The sequence below is a fragment of the Vombatus ursinus genome, unplaced genomic scaffold (genome assembly GCF_900497805.2).
Source record: "Vombatus ursinus unplaced genomic scaffold, bare-nosed wombat genome assembly UNPS02009062.1, whole genome shotgun sequence".
NCBI classification, from domain to species: Eukaryota; Metazoa; Chordata; class Mammalia; order Diprotodontia; family Vombatidae; genus Vombatus; species Vombatus ursinus.
Window position 1 is genome coordinate 13446415 of NW_020948840.1, and position 26137 is coordinate 13472551.

The following is a 26137-nucleotide window of genomic DNA, read 5'->3' on the forward strand; positions in this document are numbered from 1 at the left end:
CCCAGAGGTTAACATCCTCAGGGTTAACATTATTCCATTCAGGGAGAAGCTGATTACCATTTTTGGATTTGCTTAAACCATTTCCCTATGTCAAAATGTTGCTCCAACTTTTCCTATGATCTCTCCTTTTTTCTCTTTAGATCTATGAAAATTTCTCAAAAGATTAAAAAAACCTCAACTCTGAACAAATTATAGCTACTGTATCTTGTTCAAAGGTAAAGGTGTGACAAACATTTAACTGTATCATAAATGCCTGGAGTTACAAGTTTTTTCATTGTTGTATAAGAAGTATCTATAATCTCAAATTTTCTCTAAAGAAAAGCAGTTGTACTTCAAGTTATAATTCATTTTTTGGACTAAGGTCAAATGTAAAAAGTACAGGCAACTGCTAATTGTTAGAATATATTGCTGGGTCAGTCTGGCACAGAATAAGTAGCAAAACTACCTTACTAAGTAAGGCCTGACTTAATTTCCCAACTCATTCATGAAATCTTGAGAAGAAAGGATCGGATCGTTGGTATGAATTAATAAGGATAAAAGGAATGAAAAGCAGATAAGCCAACTAGATCATAAGGGAAAAACTGGTTAACAGTAACCAAAAGCCAACTGTGGATTCAAGAGAAAACTAGTCTTGGCAACTGAGAACTGCTAGTTAAGAAAAGAACAGAACTTAGAAGCCCAGCTGAGCAACACACTCAGAAAAGACATTTTGCTGAGGGAGAACTATGAGGATGCCACAGGAGAGAAAGAACTTACTCAGCAGGGCCAAAAGTAACGAGTTACCTACATATGTCTATCACTATTAGTGTATTCTAAGTCTTTGCGCACTCTCCCTATAGATGCTGTGTGTATCTGTGGAATAGTGGGGTTGAAGGATGTGCATAAAATGTTCTAACAATAACATAGTAGTAAATATCTTTACTATGAGTTTACTGTGTGGGGCAGCTAGGTGGTGCAGTGGATAGAACACCGGCTCTGTAGTCAGGAGGACCTCAGTTCAAATCCAGTCTCAGACCAGACACTTGACATTGACACTAGCTGTGTGACCCTGGGCAAGTCACTTAACACCAAATGCCTTGCCAAAAAAAAAAAAAAGCTTACTATGTCTGACTTGCTGACTGGTAATGGGAAGCAGACCGGTAGAAACTTGTTAGTTATTAGAAAAGGAGTAGTTAGCCACAGGTACCTTTAGAAGCTGAGGTAGAAGCCACCATCTGGGAACCCAAACCACAAGGGCCAGTGCAAGATGAGCACAGAGGGAGTGTTACACAGAGGATCAGTTCCACAGAAAGACAAGCTAGAATTCTACTGGTCACTCACAAAAACTATAACAGAACTTATACTACTATACTTGGAAGGATGCATGAAAACATACCCATAAGCAGCAAAATATTTCTATCCACCAGGTCCTACTCCAAGGCATCATCATGGTGCAGAAGTGATCATGGTTTCTCTAAGGCTAAGCGAGTAAAGTTCACACACTAGGAATTTCTACCATTCTGGAAAAGTTTCAGTTATGGTCTTATCAACAAATTGTGTTTGCTTTCTGAGGACTAACCTAGATAAGTAGAGAAAGGCTTATCTCCAGTAGGTTGGCCAGCTGCTAAGTTCTTTGGCTATAGCAACACACAAAACGGAAAATTACAAAATGATCAGCCTAACATTAGTGGATTACTGGTTAGAACTGGTCCAACTATTTGGGAAAGCAATTTGGAACTATGTGCAAAAATTCACTAAACTTACACCTTTGATCTAGTAATACCACTATTAGAACTACACCCCTAAAGACATTAAAAAGAGAAAAGGACTCACTACAAAAAAAGAATTCATATGTATGAAAATTTATAGCAGCTTGGCAAAGAACTTGAAATTAAGAGGATGCCCATCACTTGGGGAATGACAACAAATTTAGGCACGTGAATGTTATAGAATATTATTGTACTATAAGAAATGATGAAGTGGATGGTTTAAAAGAAACATGGGAAAACTTGTATGAACTGATGCAGAGTGAAGTGAGAAAAACCAGGATACAAATTATATAACAATAATATTCTAAAGTCAAACTTTGAAAGACTTAGCAATACTGATTAATATAATGACAATGATCATGATGAAATGTGCTACCTATCTCCTGACAGAAAGGTAATAGTGCCAGAATGATTAAGACATGTTTTTTTGGACATGGCCAAGGCGGGAATTTGTTTTATTTATCTATATATGATTTTAATATGGGCTTTATTTTTCTTGCTTTCTCAACTGGGGTGGGTGAGAAAAGGAAGTGGATTTTGGCTTTAAAAAAAATTAATTTAAAACAATAAAGACCAAAAAAATACCATAAAAATTTTGGTATATGAATATGATGAAATACTATTGCGACAAAAGAAATTATGTAAGGGACAGTTTCAGAGAAACCTGGGAAAGCTTGTATGAACTGTGGCAGAGTAAAGTGAACAAAACCAGGAGAACAATTTACACAATTACAACAAATAATAAGGCTGCAAAGCCAAATAATTTTGAAAAACTTAAGACCTCTGATTAATGTAATGACTAACGAGATTCCAGAGGAACCCTGATGAAGCATGCTACCTACTTCCCGACAGAGAGGTAATAGATTTAGAGCATAAAATGAGACATGTATTTTTTAGACACAACCAACATGGGATTTTTTTTTGCTTGACTATGCGTATTTGTTATAAGGGTTTTGTTTTTCTTTTCTTTTTTTCCCAGTGGGGAAGGGTAGGAAGTGGGAGATAAAGAAAATAGACTTTTATTCTTTGAAAAAACAAAATTAATTATTTTTTATTAATGGCCAGCTTGTGAGCCTTTCTGTCCAGGTTGGTTACCTCTGCTCCCTCTGCTTTTGCAGTGATGATGACAAAGGGAGAAGTGAGGGGCTAAGAGTCAGCTTCTAGAAATTTTATAAACATAACTTAGTTATAGATATTCTGACTGTAATACCCTTCTTCAATGACCAATGAGCAAATATACTCTTCTTCTACTAAGGGAAATGAATTATACAACAATGTTGGTATTGTTCCAATCAACAAAATCAGAAGGTTGCTATAATTAAATATAAAGATAGATCATAGCCTCTTCTTTGAAAAACAAAAAAAAAAAGGAACTGGCAGAGTTGGCTTTACTATACACAAAGACAACAAAAATACCTTTCTTGGGAAACCTGGTCATTTCACATTTGCAAGACTACCCTGAAAATACTTGTAGCTTATGAACTAACATTACGCTGAAGATAAAAGGAAGGAAAATTTTACAGAGCACTGGATAAGACTTCTATTCCCCATGAAATCAATATACACTTTAATACTCACTAACTTCAATGTAAAGGTGCCCACTTTTGAATTTAAAAAATAACCAACTGTGTGACTGTGGAAGGAGGGCAATGACTGTAAGAAAAATATTTGCACAAATTTCTGCAACAAATGATTTTTTCCATCAATGACAGTAAAGCCACTGTGTCCTCAATGTGATTCACAGAGGAAATAAAAATGGAACCACGAGAAAGGCAGTTATACAACAGACAAATGCATGTCTCATATATGCTCACCATTTCTGACACAGAATTAGAACATATATATATAAGCACATATATATGTATATAGAGAGAGACTTATAATTTTGATATAAAAGGCTAAAGCCTCCAACAAGATGTCTCCCATGTATATATCAAAATCACACAGATTTCATTAATGATTTAAAACAATTATCTTTGTCCGATGATCTATTAACATCAGACAAAGCACAAAACTTGAAGATAATTATGTTTGCTAAAGCTATCTGCCATCAAGGATATCCTAAAAAAGGAGTACAAATGGAAGGATTCGCTCTAGATAAGGAGTTCTTAACATAGGATCAGGGAATTTATTTTTTAGTATTTTGATGACTGGAAACTGGTTTCCTCTGTAATCTTAAGTATTTTGTTTTATATATTTAATATTCTGACAAGGGGTCGATAGGCTTCATCAGACTGCCAAAGGTGTCTAAAACGCATATAAGGTTAAGACATCCTGGTCTAGATGGTGAAGTTTTTCAGATGGTTCTGTTTGTGCATGGAATTATGTTAACTGCATTTTCCTAGTACAATGTAGAGCCTTCTAGGTGAGAACCATAATCACTCAAAAGTCAGTCTAACTATCCTTCATATTCCCCTTTCCATCCTTTGCCTAGAATGTTCCCCTCACCTCTACTGCTAGTTTCCCTGGTTTCCTTGAAGATGCAGCTTAAAGCCCACCTTTTGGTGGTTTTTTCATACTCCTGTCAGCTGCCAATGGCTTCTCTCTGATTAACTTCCATCTCTCTATATATTTTGTACAGTTATTCAATGTTGTCTTTCCATTAGAATAAATAGCCCAATAGAGCTCCTAAGGGCAGGAACTGTTTTCCTTTCTTTGTATTTCCAGCCGTAATCACAGTGCTTGGCACATAGTATGCACTCAATAAATGCTTACTGGCTAACTGAAAAATCAAGTGAATGAAGATTTCCTATCACCCAGACTATGATATACAGTTGGATGAATAGCCTATTTAAATGTATTTTTGGACAGAGACTGACGATAAAATAAGACTAAGGCCCAGAATCGAACAGGAGAAAGACAGTAGGCTAGACTGCATTTAGGAAACAGCATAGTGCTATTAATGACTTTAAACTTTTCTCTGAAATAAAAGACCCTTTACAAACAATGTTGCGATGATGCCATATGACTGAGTTATAGAATATCACAATCTCCAAAGAATAAAAGCAAGTTACCCAAAGTACAACCAATGGATTGCTGCTTCATGGTGGTTCTAAATAAACTGTAACATGTTACCAAAAAAGAGCTAACCAACCGAAGCCACCCAACATTCCTCCCACACCTCCCATCCCATGCCAAATACACTGTGTGCTCTTAACTCATACCTTTGTCCTCTCTATCTAGAATGTTCTCCTTTCACATCTTCCTCAAGAGAAAAACTCTTAACTATGTTTTAAAAGCTTACCCAAACGTGACCTCCTCCAGGAAGGCTTCACCTAATCTGCCTTCTCCCCTTAGATCACATAGCACTTTGTACTGAAACCCCAGAATACACTGGTCAGGCAATACTGCATATTATAGCTATCTGAGCTCCTTGAAGGCAAGTATTTTATCTTATCCAAACCTTGCATTTCCTCTAACAAAGTGCTTTATAGATGGTACGTACTAAATTTGTTGATTGATATCTTTATATCTACTCACAATTCAGCATTTTATAATTAATAAGATAATCAAAGCTAAAGAGGCGATTGGTCACATTTGAGATTCATTCTTCTCATGATAGAGTCAAATGACAAAGAACAACCTGGAACAACAAAGCATCTTCCTCTTAATGATGAAAGTTCCTGGAGTAACCTTGCAGAGCTCCAAATAGCAGCAGCTGATCAGAAAGAAAAGGTAATTTCTGCTAGTCACAGCACCAAGGGGATCAAGACTATGCCATTTACTTACGGATAAGGTATCATGTCTTCCTTATCATGAATGAGCCCTCTTAAGTTGTTTCATGAACTTAACATTAAAATAAGCATTACTAGGGGTGTGGGGAGGAGTGTCCAAAAGGAGGAGTGAGCTAATAAGAAAAGTGATTCCTTAGGGAGTCTCTATGGGGGAAGGGAGGCTAGAGATAGAATAATTGCTACCACCAAAGCTAATGATTACCCACTAACTTCACTCTTTGCAAATCACGTGCCTAGTAATAGAAATGGGGCTCACTAAAGGACATCTATAATAGCCATTCAAAGAGTAAAGAGTGGTTGGAGACTACATGCCCTAGTTCTGTTCCTCTCCCAAAGATAAGCATTAACAGAAAAAAAACGAAAGAGTATTCTCAAGAGTTATGGCATTCAAATTAAGAAACCATACATAGTTTATGGATCAAGAATAAAATGATTGCTGAAACTTTGGAGGTTATCTGTGGGAAGAATGAAAAGAAGACATAATTTGAAAATTTTACTCCATATTTATTAAATGTCCAGATTAAGAGTTTAGAATAGATTGACAAAACATCACATATTAAATTTAATGAACTGAAATTTTGAGAGAAGCACTTTGTAAAGTATTTTAGATACATTATCTCATGAGCCTCACAAAAACTCCCTGAGTTAGGCAATACAGGCATCATAATGCCTGTTTTAGAGATGAACAAGGTGAAGGTCAGTAGAATTAAAGTTACTTGCCCACGGTCATATAAGTAGTAAGATTCGTATGTGGGATTTAAATCTAGGTCTTCTATACTCTAATAGCAGTTTTCTATTTATTATGCCATGTTGCCTTCTAATAATAATAGTGAGCATTTATAAAGTATGCTTTACAAATATTATCTCATTTGATCCTCACAACCTTGGAAGTAGGTGCTAATGTTATCACTATCTTACAAACGAGGAAACAGAGACAAACAAAAGATAAGTGAGTTGCACAGAATCACAAAGTTATTAAGTGTCTGAGACCAGATTTGAACTCAGGTCTTCCTGATATGAGGTCCAGTGTTCTACCCACTACGCTACCAGTTACCTATAATAATGAACTAAAGACTACGCAAACTTAAATGCATTCAATCTTCCAAATAGGATGAGCTACTTGATATTTTCCATATATGACACTTCATCTTCCACCTCTATGCTTAACCCAAGTTCCTCAGACCTGGAATGCTCTCCCTATGTACAAGCACCTCTTGAAACATGTAAGCTCCCTTCAAGGCTCAGCTCAAGAGACATCACCATCAAGTGGTCTTTCCTAGGGCCCTATTGTTAATGCACTGCCTAAATCACTGTGTATTTATTTGTTATACATCTTCTATCTATTAGTCTGTGGATGCTGTAAAATAGGATATAAGCTCCTTGAGGGCAAGGACTATCTTATATTTGCATTTGTATCTTCAGTGTCTAAGCACATAGGAGTAAGAAAAGCTTAAAAATGACTGTTCACTGATTGAATGCACTGATTGAAAATTTACTGAATATTTGTGGAGTACAACCTAGCAATATACCATAAAAGTTACAAAAAAACCCCAAAACATTGTTTGATCCAAAAGTCTTGTTGATGGTAATACACCATGAAAGTGTCATAAAAACCCCCACAAAAATATGCTATCCAAGAATTTCTAGGGCAATATTATATATAAGAAAGAATGGAAGAAAGAAAGGAGAGAAGAGAAAACAATCTTTAGGTCCAACAATAGAGGAATGATTAAATAATTTATAGCATGTAAAGGTAATATAGTACAGTAAATTAATTAAGACTATCAAGTATGAGGAAAACAAGGCAATGTGAAAGACCTTTATGAAATAATACAGAGGGGAAAAAAGTAGATCCAGAAGATCAGAGTACAAAATATAACCAATAAAAACAAAAGTAAATGAGAACAAATGGAGAAAGAATCCTAATGAGGAATTAAAGAGGGTGAGTAAAATTGTTAATACTCTCCATACTGAAATTAACATAGTTATTAAACAAACTTAGTGCATTAGTGTTCAATGTAAAATTTTAATAAAATATTTAATTTTTTTAAACAAATAACTAGTCTCTTTGTGAAAAGCAAGAGGTAGAAAAAATACTTCATGATTTTCCTTTAGAATGCTTACTTTTAGTTAAATCTTGTCCTATGCCCCTAACCCACACACATGTTGGGATACAAATGTACTGCTGTTTGATTTATTTTGAAAGCTAAACTGAATTTTTAAAAAACTCATGCTAGTATCTTCAGAAGGTCATAGATTAATTTCAAAAAACATTCAAAGGTTAAGAACAAAATGGTAACTTCAGAAATCTCAGTTGAACAGGATTCCACAACATTAAGCAAAAATTTGAATCAAGGAAAATTAAGTGAAATCAGGTTGTCCCAAACATATGTGCTATACAAAATGCTAAAAAATCATTTATGATAATAACAATGAAAAGAAAACCTATAGTAAATCAAAGAGACAGACAGACAGACACACAGACACACACCCACCCTCCACCTATTCTGGGTAAATAGCCAAGGAGTACTATGGATCCATAAAAGTATGGCTTGTCTAAACTTAGAATTGCTAATCAAACACCTATTAAGAAAATTGCTTAAAGACCATGAAGAACTCCTGCAAAAGGAAATGACGATGTTGCAAAGAAGTATATCAATTCAATTAAAATATTTATTAAATGCTGACTTTCTGCAGACTATGTATAGGGGCTGAGAGAAATGTCAAGTTTAGATAATAACCTGTCTTCACTGTTTTAACTATCACCCCTAAACAGAGGGCTTCAAGACCTCCCTTCTGAACTCCAGAATTCAATCTTCAACTTCCTATGGAATCTCTCTATCTAAATGTCCAGCTAGTACTTAAAACTCATTACTAAGTCCCACACTGACGTCTTTTCTCCTAAAATCTAGTCCTCTTTCTAATTTCACTACCTCTGTTGATGGCACTACTATTTCCATAATCTCCCATATTCATAACAAGGTTGCTCCCTTTGACTCTTTGCTTCAGCTTTTACTTCCTTACCAAGGCCTGTTGATTCTGTCTGCAACATCTTTTGTACCTGATCGTTCCTTTCTACTGTTAATGCTACCAACTTAATAAAGGCATGCCCTCATTAACACCCACATTAATTACATTCCAAGGGCCTAAAAAGATCTTCCCAACTGTTCTTTCCTCATTCCAAACCATCTCGTTAGACTCATGTTCATGCCAAAGGCAGCTAAGAGTTTTCAATGTTGCTCCATTTGTAGAAAAATTCATATGGGTGCATACTGCATAAATTTTAAGTAATTATCCATCCAAATCTGGTAGCATCACACCCAGGAGAATTAAATCACGTAACTACAGTGGTGGACAAGTGGTTCACTCATACTGGCCTATTAGTTCATATGCCTTTTTTTTTCCTCCCCAACCCTCTCACATAGTAGCTATAGGGCAGGGCGAGGCAGGCTACACTTTAGATACCTGGTCCCTTATAGTTGGATTTTTGATGTTGCTCCTCTTCTCAAAACCCTACAGTGGATTCCTATTCTCTACTGACAAAAGATCAAAATTCCTCTGCCTAGTATTCAAGGTCTCTTACAATTAGATTCTCTACTTTTCTAGACTTATTTCATATTACACTACAGCCAAAATGTAGTACTATTTGTTCCCTGCACACAACTCATATTTTACCCCATCAATCAATCAAGAATTTGAGACAGATAGGTAGCACAGTGGATAGAGCACTGGGCCCGGAGTCAGGAAGCCCTGAGTTCAAATTTGGCCTCAGACACTTCCTAGTTGTGTGACCCTTCTGTTTGCCTCAGTTTCCTCGACCGTAAAATGGTAACAGCATAGGTAACAGCACCTCTTCATAAGGTTGTTATAAAGATCAAATGAAATAATAACTGTAAAACACTTAGCACAAGAGGCACATAGTAGGCACCTTATAAATAAATGTTTATTCTCCTCCCTATTCTCATTTATTAAGTGCCTACTACGTGCCAGGCACCATGCTGATGCCTAAACTTGGTGAGCTCATATTGTTCTGGAAGTAAGGCTACGTGTCCATAGGAAAATACAAAATAAAACCATGAGGATGGGGGGAGGGGGGAAGGTGCAAACAGTGCTAACAGCTGGGGGAATCAGGAGGTAGCACTTGAACTGAACCTTGAAGTGATTGAGGGGTTCTAACAGGTAAGGAGAGAATGCATTCTAGGTATGGGGAGCGATCTAACACTATAGAGGGGGAAGACAGACTGTTCTTCACAAGAAAAGTAAGAGTATTGGTTTGACTGAAGCTAAGTGAAATCTCATCAGCTTAGATAGATAGGCTGGAGCCAGACCATAAAGGGCTTGAAATGACAGATAAGGTTTGTATTTTTTCTAAAGCTTCTTGTACAGGGGAATAAGATGGTCATACGTGAGCTCTGGGGATATCTATTTGCCAGTTATGTGGAGAACGAATTGGAGAGAGGAAAGACTGGAGGCAGGAAATCCTATATGGAAGTTATTCCAACAGTCCAAATGAGAAGTTATTGGTTATAGGAGGTAAGTGAAAGTGAAAAATCAAGAAGACACAGATTACTCAAAGAAAGGTGGTGCCCTCAACAACAACTACGAAATTAAGAAAAAGGGTAGGTTTTTATTCACACTTTTCTCTATACTTGGAATGTTTACTTCTTTCCTTCTGCTAGCTGAATTCTCACCAGTCCTTTAAAATTAAATCAAACACCATGATCTCCAAGGAATCTTTGATTCATTTTCTTTTTTTTATAATCATATTAAACATATTTCCACATTAGTCATGTTCTGAAAGAAGAATCAGAACAAAAGGGAAAAACCATGAGAAAGAAAAAAAAAGAGAAAGAGAGAAAATAGCATACTTTTATCTGCATTCAAACTCCATAGTTCTTTCTCTGGATGTGGACAGCATTTTCCATCCCTAGTCTTTTGGAAATGTCTTAGATCACTGCATTGCTGAGAAGAGCTAAGTCTATCAAGTTGGTCATTGCACAATGTTACTGTTACCGTACACAATGTTCTCCTGGTTCTGCTCACTTCAGACTTCATGTAAGTCTATCCAGGTTTTTCTGAAATTCACCTGCTTTTCTTATGGAACAATAGTATTCCATTACATTCATATGCCACAACCTGTTTAGCCATTCCCCAATCGATGGGCATTCCCTCAGTTTCCAATTCTTTGACACTACAAAAGAGCTGCTATAAATATTTTTGTATAAATATTTGTGTGGGTCCTTTCCCCTTTTTTTATGATCTCTTTAGGATACAGACCTAGTAGTAGCACTTTGATTAATTTTCTCCAACACCCCTGTACCAATCAGTAATGACCAGACCAACAAGGACTGGACGTATCTCTCTGCTCATACCTCCCTTATCCTTTTACCTTGTACTGTTTTCTACTATAGTTACTTGTATACTTATCATAGACTTCTATTATATATCACTAGCCTCCACAAGTATAGGTATGATTTCATATATGAACCTTTTATTTCATCTCAAACCCTATGGTGTTTTATACTTAGTAGGCAGTGAATAAATACATGAAAACATCTTAAACTCAGAAAGAACATTATAAACAGATACTTCCATTTCAATGGATTCAAAATCTCATGGGTGTAGATTTGCCCCCCAACAATGATAACACAACTCCACATTTTTCCTCCTCTTGTGACAGACTAATCTATGTCCTTTTATAAATTCCCTGAGAGGATCTACCTAGCACCCTGGAGTTTCTGTTTTGTTGGTTTTTTTTTTTTCCAATATTAGTACAGCATTTGGACTGCTCACTTGTCATGCTCACTTTAAATAAATGATTAGCCAACTTCCTTCTTTGGTCATACATTTTTTTAATGGCACCATTACATTTTAGAGCTGAAAAGGACCTTTGATAACATCTAATGCAGTTTAAAGTCACCTAATAATGTTCATAATTTTTTTTATTATAAGCAATATGAACTTAGACAAAAGCACAGATTGCTGTATAACAAAGACAGGATGCAAAAAGATCTCAAAAACTCAGAACATTAGGCCATATCCAATACTATAGAATTTAAAGGACAAGTAAAAATTCTTACACTTGGATTCAAAAAGCAATTTTATACATACAAGATGGGGAAGTCATGGTTTCAGATAACTTCAAATGAATAAGATCTGGGGATCTTAGGGAAATAAACCAAAACCAAATCAAAACAAACAAAAAAAACTCCCACAAATCAAAAATGCAATGTGAAAGCCAAGAAGAGTAAGGGCACCTTAGGCCTTAAGAGAAGAATAGTGACCAAGACTAAAGAAATAATTGTATCAATGGACTCCGCCATGCACAAACAATATCCAGAATATTTATTATGTACAGATGTAGACACCACATTTAAGGATAAAAATAATAATTATGAGAGTGCATAGGGTTACCTAAATTCTTTATTTATTTATTCAATGACATACCAGTTAATCTACCAATCACTTTATAGAGTTAAAAAAAAAATAACATTCATCCAGAGTAACACAAGGTCAAGAAACATAAAGCATTAATGAAAAAAGTGGGAAGCTGGGGAGAGGGGAGGCTAATAATACCAGATCTTAAACTGCAAAACCACCATCAGCAAAACTACTTGATACTGAATTAAACACTGAAAGACTGATCAAGGAAACAGATTAGGTACACAACATTCAGAAAAAAATGGACATAGTAGCATAGTATTCATATTCAATAAGCCAAAAGATCCCAACTACTGGGATAAGGACTCACTGATGGACAAAAACTGCTGGAAAAACTGAAAAGCACTTATGGCCAAAATTAGATACAAATCATCATCTCACACCATAGACCAAGATAAGCTCCAAGTGTATGTATACACATACATATACACATATATAATACATATGATATGATACATATAATATATGTGTGTGTATATATGTATATTTATATATGACTTTGAGATAAAAAGTCAAATGATGAATTAGTAGAGAAAGGAAGAAAATGCCTTTCACAACTATGGACTGGGCAGGAAGAGTTCATGACCAAAGAGGGACAGAGAAGATCACACAAGACAGAGTGAATAATTTTGATGGCACAAAATTAAAATGGTTTTTGCATAAGCAAAATTAATGCAGTTGACATCAGAAGGGAAACAGCTAATGGGGAAAAAAAAATCTTATAGCCAGTTTCTCTGATAAAGGTCTCATATCCAAGATATATAAGGTACTGATTCAAATTCATAAGAGCCATTTCCCAAGAGATAAATCACCAAAGGATATGAACAGTTTTCAAAGAAGGAAATCTAAGTTCTCAATAACCAAAAGGAAAAATACTCTGTATCACTAAGTATTAAAGAAATGCAAAAATGAAAGCACCTATGAAATTCCACCTCATATCTATCAGACTGATGATAAGCTGACACACACACAAAAATGAGAATTGTTTATAGGGCTGCAGGAAAATAGGCACATTAGTATAGTACTGATGTAACAGTGAATTGGTCCAAACATTCTGAAAAATAATTTGTAGTTAAACCCTCAAAGTCAGCAAACTGGGTATATCCTTTGACCTAGATACCATTACTAGTTTTATGCCCAAAGAGATGAAAGAAAGAAGGAAAAAAAAATGTGTTCAAAAATATTTATAGCAACTCTCTTTGATATACCAAAAAAACAGAAACTAAAGAGATGTCCATCAACTGGGAAATAAACATAATATGAATGTAAATTAATATTATTGTACCATAAAATACTGTGAAAGTAATGGTTTCAGAGAATCCTGGGAAGCTTTATAAGAACTGATACAGAGCAAAAGGAGAAGAACCAGAATAATTTGCGTAACAAAAACACTATAAAGATAAATAACTTCCAAAGACTCAAGAACTCTGATTAAGGCAATAACCATCAATGACTAAGAAGGACTGATGAAGAAGCACTCTACCCACTTCCTGACAGAGAGGTGATAGATTCTAGTTGCAGAATGAGACATAAATTTTTTGGATATTACCAGTGTGGTTTTGCTTCACCATGCATATGTGTTACAATGATTTTTTCTTTTCAATGTGGGGAGAGTGGGAGGGTGTAGGAGTGGAAGGGAGGTGGGGACAGGGTTCCTCCCTCCAAAAATAAAAACAAAAAGAAGGTCAGAAGGAATCAGATACAAGCGATGCAACTTTGAGAGCTGGATATTGAGTTTATCATAAACTTAAAAAGAAAAGCAAACTACGTAATGGAAACTCACTCTTTCATGTACATTCCTCTCCTGTTCTACAATGTATATAGAAATGCTTGCTTTATTTGGTGTTTAAGCTGAAGATAAAAATAATATGAAATTTTTAAAAAACAAAGCACAAAAAAAAAGAGAGTGCACAAAGCATTGTGAGCAGGAGAATGAAATGCTTTGACATCATGCCATAAGGGCTTTTTAAACGAAATCAAGATGTTTAGTTTGGGAACATGGTAATGGTTTTCAAGTATTTGAAGGATTATCATAGGGAAGAGGAATTGTTCTGTTTTGCCCCAGAGGGTAAATCTACAAGCAGGAGGTGGAAAATGCACAGAAGCAGATCTAGGATTGACATAATTTCATAACTTTAGAGCTAGAATAAAGTAGAACAGACCTCTCACAAAAGGCCTCCAAGAAAAATGACTGTCAGGTGAAGGCATGGAACTAGACGTTTTCTAAATTTAACCAAACTGAATAGCCTCTGAAGTCACCTCCAATTCTGAGATTTTGTGGTTCTGTGATAACTTAATCAAATTTATGTTAAAATCAAAGTTTAAAGGTAAAAAGGATATCAGAAAACTTCCTAAATCAGTTCAGCAAAACATCTGTCTACCTTTTAAAGAATTTCTCAAAGAAAGCTACTCTGCAATCTTTCCTATATTTCAATATTTCGTAATCTTTATAGTACAGCCAGGAAGGTTTCTAACATCTGACCTAAATTGCTCTTACAACAGTTTACAGTGAGTAGTAATTTTCAGAGGACATAAAAAGAGGAAAAAAAAGGCATATAAAATCATCTAGATAATGAAACAGACCAATAGCTTGAAAACTCTACGGCATTTTATTTCTTCTTAGTTTTGCCATCCACTGATCAAGCAAGTATAATAAATTGCATCTATTCCATAGTGATTGATTAGAATTGTTTGAACGCTCCAATTTCTTTTTCTACATAAATCCAACTTCAAGCTTTTAATATTATGATACAATATTCATAAACTATATATAAAGATATATGCATAATGTACACATTACATTAAAGCATAATTAGAATATATAAACTACAATTCTAAAACAATGAAAACAGTGAAAATCACAAAGTAAAATCTACCATTCTACTTTCAAAAATTACTTCCATAATCTAAAAGACACAAAAGCATAAGTTTCATGTCCTTTCTGAGAAAATGAATTTTAAAAATCAATTAGAAAAAGTGTTACATTAAATGGACTATGCACAAAAGCATAAAGGACAACAGAGGCATGTAACTGTTTTGCCTTTTAGTTAATAATGTCTTCCTAACATAATTTTACTTACAAGTATCATTAGCAACAGGAAAATGCAAGCAAAAAAAATATGCCATTTAATGTCAAAGCAGTCAACAGAGCCTTGAAAACGAAAACTTCTAAAACAGAAAAACATATTCTCTAAGTATGGGATTAGTTGATCCAACTTTGCATGCAAGTCTTATGGTTTGAAATTAAGAAAGGTGCTCACTTACATATGTGTCAGTTAACCCAAACCCACCTGACTGGAGATGTCCATTGCGGCATGTCAGGTTAGTAGTGTCATTATAGACGTCCGTTTGTGACTTGGGAAATTGCAAAACTGGTTGCAGCTTCTCTATGCAACAAATAGAAAGGGGGTAAAAAAAAAATACAAAATAAACCAAAAAACTAATAAATGAATAAAATGTGCATATTAAGATCAAGTGGGTTTTAGAGTAAGCTTTTTTGCATTTATGTAAAACTGATATAAATTCTAATTAGTAAAAATATATGCATGAAAATAACAGAAATCAACAACTGCAGTGCTTGTTTATAGGCAAAAACGAAAGGTTATTAAATTATAAGAAGTCTAGTATTCACTTATTATCATCATTAATAAATACTTATTCAGCAACTACTAGAGACAAGAAATTGTGCTAGGCATTGTGGATAATACAAAGTCTAAGATAGTACTATTTCTATTTCTCATGACCTTAAAATCTACTGGGAAAGATTAAAATATGCAACAGTGGAAAAAAACTACAAGACTAGACATCTAAGTATGAAACTAGACAAAAAAGCATAAGAGAGTCCACATTAGAGGGATATTACTGTAGGTTAGTGTGGCATGTAAACAAAGGTTTTATAAAACAGGGATCTGCCTTGGGTCTTGGGATGCAGCTAAGATTTTGATGAGTAGAGGAACAAAAAACTAACCCAACAGACTGAACAGAATTAGAAAAATTACAAAGCACAGAAAAGGAAAGACCTTTTTCAAAAGTGAGGGTGTCATTCTGTATTACTCATGAAGAAACCAAGACCCCCATCTCTACACTTACAATCAAGCAAGCAAAACACAAATTCTGTGACATGATTCTGATGATGCAAATCAGGGTCATGACTTTATTGCTTGAACAAAAACATTATGCATAACAGCTCTTACAGATCTTAATGTCACATCTTATTTCATGAATAATGCGCCTCTCCCTAATTCATCTACACTTGATTTCATGAATGATGGAGCAATAAATACATACTACTTCTATTATTTATCCTCACTCCTGCTGTCCAAGGAAAGCCAGAGCTACTGATGTCTCTGGGAACTACTGCCTTTGAGTTATTTGTACAGGGTCAGGGAAGAATCTTGCTGTTGACACTGCAGCAGAAAGAGATAGGTTCTAAGTATCTCCAATTCAAACTCATAATACATTATACCACAGGATGAATGTTATAAATGGCAGTTAGGCTCTATAGCAGAGGTTCTTAACCTGGAGTCTGTAAGCTTGTCTAATATTTTGATAACTGCATGTCAATATAATAATTTTGTAACCCTATGTATTTTATGTATTTAAAAATATTCTGAGAAGGGTTCCATAGATTTTACCAGACTATCAAAGGAGCCTATGACACAAAAAAGTCAAGAACCCCTATTCTACAATACTATTAATACTATATTGGTTAAATAGGGTTTTGAGGGCTGAATAGGAAAAATGACCTGTCATCCTCTGTAACACTATTTCCAATAGAAAATGTGCTCTAAGTTCCATTACTTATACACCCTTAAGGACTAAATTTCATTGGCATGAGTATTCCCTCACTATCAATATAGATCAAAACTTAGTAGATAGTGTTGCTGCAGATAAAAAATTCATTTTCCTGAGGCCAACTCTGAATTTGGACTGGTTCTCAGATCAGAGACATTTTGTCTTTTATTTGCCTTGCACTGAAATTTTTCACCAGAACCTGCCAACACTAGTGTTTCATTGACAAAGGTTTCAAGTATCCAGAATTACCTAAGTTCCAAACAAATGACATAAACTGAACTTTTGAAATGCAAAGTAGTTGAAGAATATACATTTTCCACCTCCCCCCCTCCCCCCCCCTGCCCCCCCCCGGCCAAAAAAAGGACTGCAGAAATGCTTTATTTTTTTTTTAATGACTAAAGAAAGTAGTTCCTTGTTTGGTCATAGAAAGTATCTTTAGTTTATGATTACATACTCGATACTGTCTCTTTTAAAAGTTTCAATTATGAAATGACTACATTTAAAGTTATGATTTAATTTAAAATATACCTCTGATTACTGTGATAAAACACATACACACATCAAAAACCTTTACAGAAAACTAAGAAGTCAGTGTCCTTTTAAATTAGACAAATATTCAAGTAAGATATTCCATAAAGCAATTTTCAAGACATTCTTCATTTTTCTATGCAATTACTTTATACCTTTGCCACACAACTACATAATCATGACATTCCATGAAGTTGGCAAAATTAGACTGAATCTGACCCAATGCAAAACCAACACACACACACGCCTTCAGCTAAGCCCCTTCTATATAAAACAAATTTCCACACACAAACTCTTAACGAAAACTTCATTCAAGATACTTTTTTAAAAAAGGTACATTTCTCTTTAAAAACTTTCTATATCCATATAGTGTCACTACATTAAAGATCATAAAATGATCAAATGTTAGATAGCAGATACTTTCTACTTCTCATATTTTATAGATGAAGAAACTGAGGCCCAGAAACAGTAGCAAGGATGGAATCAGACTCAGGTCTCCTGATTCTTAGTCCAGTGCTCTTTCCCCTGTTTTGTATTGTCATTCTGTGGCTATTTTAAAATAAATCTTCAACCTAATGCCAACTTTTATCAAAATAAAAAATTAAACATAATGCACTTAAAAGTAAGTTTATTAAAATCTAATTTTATTACACTATATGCAATGCATTAATCTCTCAGATTATGGGGAAAATATATCCTAAACAATATGGCAAACAGTACCCTATATCTGATAGAAATGAAGTGCATATTTGGGAAGAAAATTCATTTTTCTTCTAAATGTCATCAACAAATTGCGTAAAGACTCTATGATTAACCTTCATTTTCACCATTACAGAATCCCACTTTCAGTACAAACAAACTTTTATCTTTATCTCATTTTCTAACACAAATGCTCTATCCTTCCATAGTGTCATGTTTGACTTAGCTGTGTATATACTGAATTCTCTAGCAGAATGTAAACTCCCTGAGGACAAAAGTTGGTTCATTTTAGTCTTTGCATTCCTAGCAAAAAATAGACACTTAACAAAATGTTTGAACTGAATTCCACAAGGCACTTAGAGGTATATATAAAAGACAGACCAGAGTTGGGACAAAGGCTGGGAAGGTTGTCTATTATAAGATTAGAGTTGCTATAAACCGCTCAATCTACTGGCACTTGACTGCAATGGCACTTTGGAAATCACAATTTCATGAAACTTATGTGAAAACTAGATTTATTACAAGAGAAATGAACATGCATGTGGAACCCAAAGCAAAGAGTTCATAGTTCTTTCAGAAGTTTGCATACTTATGACAGTAGGACAAAGGAAGGAGGAGATAAACCAGAATCTCCACCTAAAGGAGTGTGGCAGGGGAGGGGGAAAGGTGCAGTAAAGGTGGGAAAAGGACAAAATCCCTCCAGAAAGGGGAGGAGCAAGGCAATGGCAAAAGCCACATTCTTTTCCCTCAAGAACTCAATCACGTGGGGCACCGGCCCTGAAGTCAGGAGGACCTGAATTCAAATCCGGTGTCAGACCAAACACTTGACACTTACTAGCTGTGTGACCCTGGGCAAGTCACTTAACCCCAATTGCCTAAAAAAAAAACAAAAAAACAAAAAAAACAAACCTCAATCAAGATCATAAAAATAGGATGGTCTCCTTATCTATAAGGGTCTCAGCTGCATAAGCCCAGTGCAGACTGTCTGGTGCCGTCTTGATTCCCAAGGACACACAAGGAGTCCAGTTTGGGATGCAAACAACAAATTATGTCAGGGCAGAGGGCGGGGGGGGGGAGAGGTAATAACTTTGTTCTTGGCACATTCAGGACCTGCCTTCATGCTCTGGGTCCAGTGTTTCTGGAAAATATGTCCACTCAAAAACATAAATTTAGGAGACTCCTTACCAGTCCTTAACAACAGTGAGATGGGGACTAACATGTCTTCAAATATCAGCTTACATTTAGTAGTCAAAGTTTAGTGAGACCATGGAGAGCCTGTGCTTTTGCACAGGGGAAATACTGGTTGAAAGTGACAGGCCTGGTATAATAGTGATGATGGATCATTTGGTCCAAGTTCTCCTCCTTTTGGTAAGTGGTCATTGTGTTATAATGAGATATCATCAAATCCCTGGATCTAAGAGCTCAAAGGAACTTCTGAGGCCATGGAGTCCTACTTATTCCTGAACAAGTTATCTCCTCTGCAGCTACCTGACATGTAATCACTGGACTCTGCTTGACCTAATCCTCTACATTATGCTTCTAGCACCACAGCCATCACTCTCATCTCCCCTCCCCTAAGCCCATCCCAAAACCTTGAATGTGCTCCTGGTATGCTAGGTTCTGTGGTAGGTAAGCTTTCCCTTTTTGTGCTAAGAACCAGGCCATCCCACACCAGACTATACTGCCAGCACTGCAGCCAACATCCTCTTCCTCCTCTCACCAGAACCTTGGACTCCAGGCTCTGATAAGTGAGCTTTCACTATGGCCTGTAATCAGACCCCCACACTACTTACTGGCCATCTCCACACATGCTGCCTGTCCCCTTTCATATGCTGTTTGCCCCTATTAAAATCTAAGCTCCTAGAAGAGAATTAAGAAATCTAATCAGTGAATCAGAGCTGTGACGTCAAACTTAAATAGAAGGGGGTCACTAAACAATACAAAAGGATCCCTGTGGACAGCATACTGACATGGAAAAGCATATATTAAAATTATCTAGGTTCTACTGTATTATTATTTATTTTGTTAAATTTACATTTAATTACATTTTAATCCAGTTGGCCCATACTAGAGAGTGTTGTAGGTAAAGGTCTGGTGTTTGACATCTCTGCTCCAGAGGACCAGTGATGACAGAGAAGGTAATGGTCTCATGGTGTACAATGAGATAGCTATTTTTGGATATGGCCAATGGGTAAACACATACTGCACAGTTGTTGCAAATATTTTTTCTTTTTTTTTTCACCCAACTTAGGGACAGAGTTTCCACGAAGAAGGTAAGCTAAAAATAGTACTGTCAAAAGAATTAGAAAAAAACAGAAAAGACAGTCATTGAGGTATTTTTTTAAATGCACAGAAGCAAATGGAAACACAAAAGAAAATTGATGAGCAGGACAGTTTTGAAATTAACATAATAAATATATACTTAAAAAGAAAAGCAAATGTACATAATAGCCAGTTTCATATGTAATCTTCAAATCTACTCTACCTAATACATGAAAATTTTCATTTATTTGTTGTTTATAAGGTACTTTTTTTTAGAACTTAAGGCAGTTTTTTTTTTAAGTTAAATTAGTTCCTAAGGTCTCTTTCAATTCTAATATTCTGTGATTTCCAATGAACCAGCTGCTGTAAGCATCATCAGGATAATGACAGAACATAAACCAAAAGTCAAAGTTTACCAAAAGTCAAAGTTTAATCCATTAAAATTCAAGCCAATCTATGTGCTAAGTAAACTTATACCCTGAACTTTATGTTACCAGTGTGAGACTGCTACAGATATTAGTTTGCTGTGAGACCATAAACAGGTCAATATTTTCAGTATGGACTGGCAGTCTCAATAATTCTGAAGGACCAGAAAGACAACCTAACATTTATGTCCCAGTAATCTAACATTAATCAGATAGTTTATATTCAGTATTGACATATACTAAGCTAACACAGGGCTCCCAGCTTCCTTCCACTTCTGCAGACAAAACATAGGGAAGCCAGTGCATATACACAGTGACTCTCCTTAAGTTTTACTTTGCCAGGTCAGACAGGCAGGCACCATGGCTGGTTTGTGGTACACCCTGCACATGCCTCTAGGGTAGTTTGAATAGCAACTACCCTTTTCTCACAAAGCACAAAGGACTGCAGAGCTTTTGTGCTTTAAGGTACCTGATATAATACACCTTGGAGCAGATTTTGTTAGCTAACAGGTAAGTCATCTGATTTTTCTTAGTGATAATGCTCTTCAAATACACCATTCAGAAGCAGGAACTATTTGTATTGGTAAAAGACATGAATTAGAGCAAACAAAACAATGATTTTAAAATGTCACCTTCATCAATTAACATTAAATCCAAAGAAATTTGTTTGCAAAAACACTTAAACTTAACTAACAAGGAAGGCCAGAAATGAAGCTTCTATTTTAAGTACATTTTTATAATCATAATTAAAAAGTTCTACTCATTACTGAAATAAATGATGGAGCCTATTTCTGTATATGTTTACATGAAGCCCTAAAGTTGATTTTGATCTATGGAAACCACTGACATAAAGTGAATCTACTCCAATCAAATTCGCTGTTAGTCAGGGAAAACAAGCTAAGACACCTTCTTCCCAGAGAAGCAAATGCCCTGCTTTGGGAACTCAAACTTTTGAGTCAAAAAAAATCTTCTTGTATTGCCAACAATTAAAAAAAAAAGTGCAAATAAATTTGTTTAAAGTTAAATGAAAAAAGATTTGTCAAGATAGAAAGTGCTACAATGCAAAAATAGTATTTTCAATAGAATGTCTTTGCTGTTTCAATTTTCACTTAAAATATTTGTAAATGAAGGTTCCTCAACTAAACAATAAGCTATTTCCCCCACCCAAAGCAGTATGGATATGGAATTCCAGGATCCTATGCAAAATAATTTGTAATAATGGAGCCCTAAGAATAATTATAGGACCCACCAATGTCACCAGATGCTTTAGCTGTCAGTGAATTTCCAGCTACTAAGGGAGATGAGTGGAAAGACTGCTAGATTTGCAATCAGAAAGACCTGGGTTCAAATTTCACCTCCAACACAAACTGTGAGGTCATGGGCAAGTTAGTTGACCTCTCTAAGTCTGTTTCTCATCTATAAAATTAAAGAGTTTTACTGGATGGACTCTTAGGTCCTTGTAGCTCTAATTAGATAATCCTCATCTGTAGTACATTCTTAGAGTTATGAAGATCAAATGAAATAAATGTGCATGGTGTGATGGAAAAGACTGGATTTGGACAGACAACCTGAGTTCAAATTTCAACTCTGTCATTTACTAGTTATATGACCTTGGGCAAGTCAACTTCTCTGGCCCACAGTTTACTTATATATCAAATAAAGAAGCTAGAACAGGTAAAAGCCTCCTTCCTATGATCCTATGTATGCAAAGCACTTTGTAACCATTAAAGTGCTTTAGAAATACCAACTGTTGTACTCTTGAATAACTGAATACATTTCGAATGTTTGTGGTGGAGGATGATGGTCATGACAATATTACCCAGTACCAAAATACTTTCTATGGCATGGCACCATGTAACTTTAACAACAACGATTTGTTTATTTAGTTCTCTTCTCTAAAGTAATATAATGCAGCTAAGTTTCTCATAAGAAAAAGATATGTCCATTACAGGGATAATTTCATCATCCTGTAAGATCTCATTAACCTTGGCATGCCAAGTTATCATAACCCTTTACCTCTCTGATTGGGTGGTACTTCCATGAACTCCAAACTTCACTTAAAAGGAAACCTAATATCCACATCCAGAGAAAGAACTCTGAAATCTGAATGTAGATGGAAGCATACTATTTGCTCTCCTTTTCTTTTATTGTTTTGTTTCTTCTTTCTCATGGTTCCTCCCATTAGTTCTAATTCTTCTTTACAACATTACTAATGTGAAACTATGTTTAATATGAGTGCATAAGTAGAGCCTATATCAGATTGCACACTGTCTTGGGGAGGGGGGAGAGAAGGGAAGAAAATTTAAAACTTAAAATATTATGGAAGTGAATGTTGAAAACTAAAAATATAGCAATTAATTTTACATATATATATATATATAAGCTAAGGTCAAACACCTTATTTCTTACCTGGCTGCACTATTGTGGGACTTCTCTGACTTACTTCTCTGTCATATCTTCTCACCACAGTACATACCTTCCCCCTTTTCAGGTACCTTTTGTGTACTGTCTTCCCCAAATAGACTGTAAGCTCCTTGAGGGAAGGAGCCCTTTTTTCCCCCTGTATTTGTATTCTCAGTACGTGGCCCCATTAGTGTATTCTCAGTGCTTACCACAGTGCCTGGCATATAGTAGGCACTTAATAAATGTTTATTATTATTGTTACTGATATGCATACAGAGCAATTAATTTAAAATATAACATCTGACACTTATGCTACATAAATTGATTATCTTATTGTCTACAAAATCCTCTACATTATTTTCTCTTCATAGCAATCCCTAAAATGAAAGCATCATAAGAACCCTCAATTTACAGATGAAAAAAATCATAATTGTGAGAAATTAAATGACCTATTCAAAGTCACACAGGTAGCAGAACTAGATAACAAAATTAGATCCAATTCCAAATTTATGTTCTACCATTAGTTTTAATAACTACACTAAATTTAATCTTCATCTCCTCATCCTCTTGTCTTGTATCTTTCCTCCCTTTCACTATCAAATTCCTAGAAAAAGTCTACTTTCATTACCTCTACTTTCTTTCCTCTAACATCTCTACCCCTTACAATCTGACCTCCAAATCCAATACTTAACTAAAATCGTTGTCTCCAAAGTTATCAGTAATCTTCTCATACCAAATTCAATGGCCTTTTCTTAGTACTTATCCTGTGTGACCTCTCTGCAGTATAACTAATTTTTCCCTCCTGGATTTCATGCCACTGCTCTCTTTGGATTGTCCTTTTACTCGCCTGACCATTTGTCCTCAGTCACTTTTGATGGGTGCTCCAGAAGGTTTTCAAATTGAACATATCAGTACAGAACTGATTATCTTTTTTCATCTCTTTTCAGAACTTCTCTATCACTTCAAGGGTACCACAATTCTTCCAGTCATGCATGTTCACAATCTTAATTCCTCAATCTCATTTATCCCACATAGTTTATCAGTTGCCAAATCTTTTCATTTCTTTCTCTACATCTCTCAAGTACATTACATCCTCTACACTTACAGAGCCACTACTCTAGTTTGGGTCTTCATCACTTCTTGCCTTGCACTATTCCAACAGCTTCATACTTGATCTCCCCTCCCCTACTCCAATACATACCCCACATAGCCCTACTCAAATTCCAGTGACTTTTTTATTACCTCAAGGATCAACTATGAATTCCTCTGTCAAGCATGTAAACTTTTCACAACATGGCTCTTCCCTGTCTTTAAGTCCTCTTAAACACTATTGCCCTCCATATACTCTACTGTCCACTCATACTTGTTAGCTTGCTGTTCCTCATGAAGGAAACTCTATCTCCATCTTCCATGCATTTGCACTAGTTGTCCTTCCTAACTCTGCCTCTGTGAGTCTTTGGCTTCCTTCAAGGATTAGTTCAAACCAAATCTCTTATAGCAGGCCTTTTTTGGCCCATAAGTGCTTTCCCCTCTGAAGTTACTTTCCTTCTACTCTATATGAATTTTGTACGTCTCTGTTTGAGTACTTGTTGTCTTCCCCATTAGAATGTAAGTTCTGTGAAGGCAGGGACTATTTTTGCTTTTGTTTCATATATTTAGTGCTTGGCACAGTACCTGACACTTACTAAGTTTTTAATAAAAGCTTATTGACTGATCAGCATCCCTACACAACCTCTTAACTGGGGGTATACTCCAGGACTCTATCCTGGGTCCTCTTCTCTTCTCTTTCTATTTTCTTTTATGATATCCTCATCAAGTCTCATGTGTTCAATTATCTCAAAACAAATGACTTCCAGATCTGATATAAGTCTAGTCTCTCTCCAGAGCTCTAGTCTCAGAAGACCAACCATCTATTGGACATTTCCAACTAATTATTACACAGGTATCTCAACTCCACATGTTCAAAAAGAACTAATTATTTTTCCCCTGAAATACATCCCTCTTCAAAACTTCATTATTTTTGTCAAGGGTACCACCCTCCTTCAGGTTCACATCTTCATCCAGGTTCACAACTTCAGAGTCTGTCCCAACCCCTTATTCTTCCTCACCACACATATCTAATCTTTTACATGTCTTATCAATTTTTACTCTACTGTTACTTTTTCTCTACTCATAGCATCCCCTAGTTCAGGGCTTCATTGATTCTCGCCTTGTATTCCCTACACCCAGCCTCTTCCCTTTCCAATCTATTATCCAGACAGATGCCAAAATGATATACCTAAAGTACAGATCTGAATATGTTATTCTCTTGCTCAATAAAATCCAATGGCTCCCTAATGACCTTAGAATCATAGACGAACTCTCATTAGCATTTAAATCTCTTCAGAGCTTGGATCCAATCTACTTTTCATAAATTATTCCCATTCCCATGTTCCACAGTCCAGTCAAACGGACTTTGTTGCTGTTCTCAAACAGTACAGTCTATCAATCACGTCTGCACTGGTGCACCAATTAAATTTGTTTAGCTGATTCTTTGGAATTTACTAATTTGACCATCGTAACATCTGCAAAAAATTAGTTTTTTATTTATCTATGCTTATTCCTTTGATATCTCACCTTGTCATATTGCTATAGTTAGCAATTCTAGCACCATGTTAAATAATAGAAGTGATTTACTCTTTGATTTATCCCTAATGTTTTGAAAAGGCCTCTAATTTCTTCTTGATTATAAAGAATGGTAGATCTTGGTTTTAGATAGAAACAACTTACAATACTAAGGAAAGGTCCATTTATTCCTGTGCTTTGTAGTTTTTAATAAAAATAGATGTTAGATTTTGTCAAGCTTTTTCAGCATCTCTTGATGTGATCGTGTAGTTTTTATTCTTTTTTTTAAATTAATATGGTCTATTACATTTATAGTTTTCCTTATATTGAATCAACCTTACATTTGTGGTATAAACACAACCTGGTCATAATAAATAATCAGTTTTTAAATATGTTATTGTAGCATCTTTGCTAATATTTCAGTTAATATTTTTTACATAAATATTCATCAGGAATATTGGTTAATGTTATTTTTTCTCTGCTTTGTTCCTCCCTAATA

General features: G+C 35.4%; 1 protein-coding gene across 4 annotated transcripts in view; it reads right to left on the reverse strand.

The window, feature by feature from the left end:
* SPAST (spastin) overlaps positions 1–26137 on the reverse strand; it is a 91288-nt gene that overhangs the window by 35940 nt on the left and 29211 nt on the right. For 2 of the 4 annotated variants that reach the window (XM_027850572.1, XM_027850571.1), the window contains exon 4: positions 15214–15309. The exons of the other annotated variants lie outside the window; for them this stretch is intronic. In XM_027850572.1, coding sequence (XP_027706373.1) covers positions 15214–15309 — 96 coding nt within the window. The remainder of the gene's footprint in view (positions 1–15213; positions 15310–26137) is intronic. 4 annotated transcript variants of the gene reach the window in all.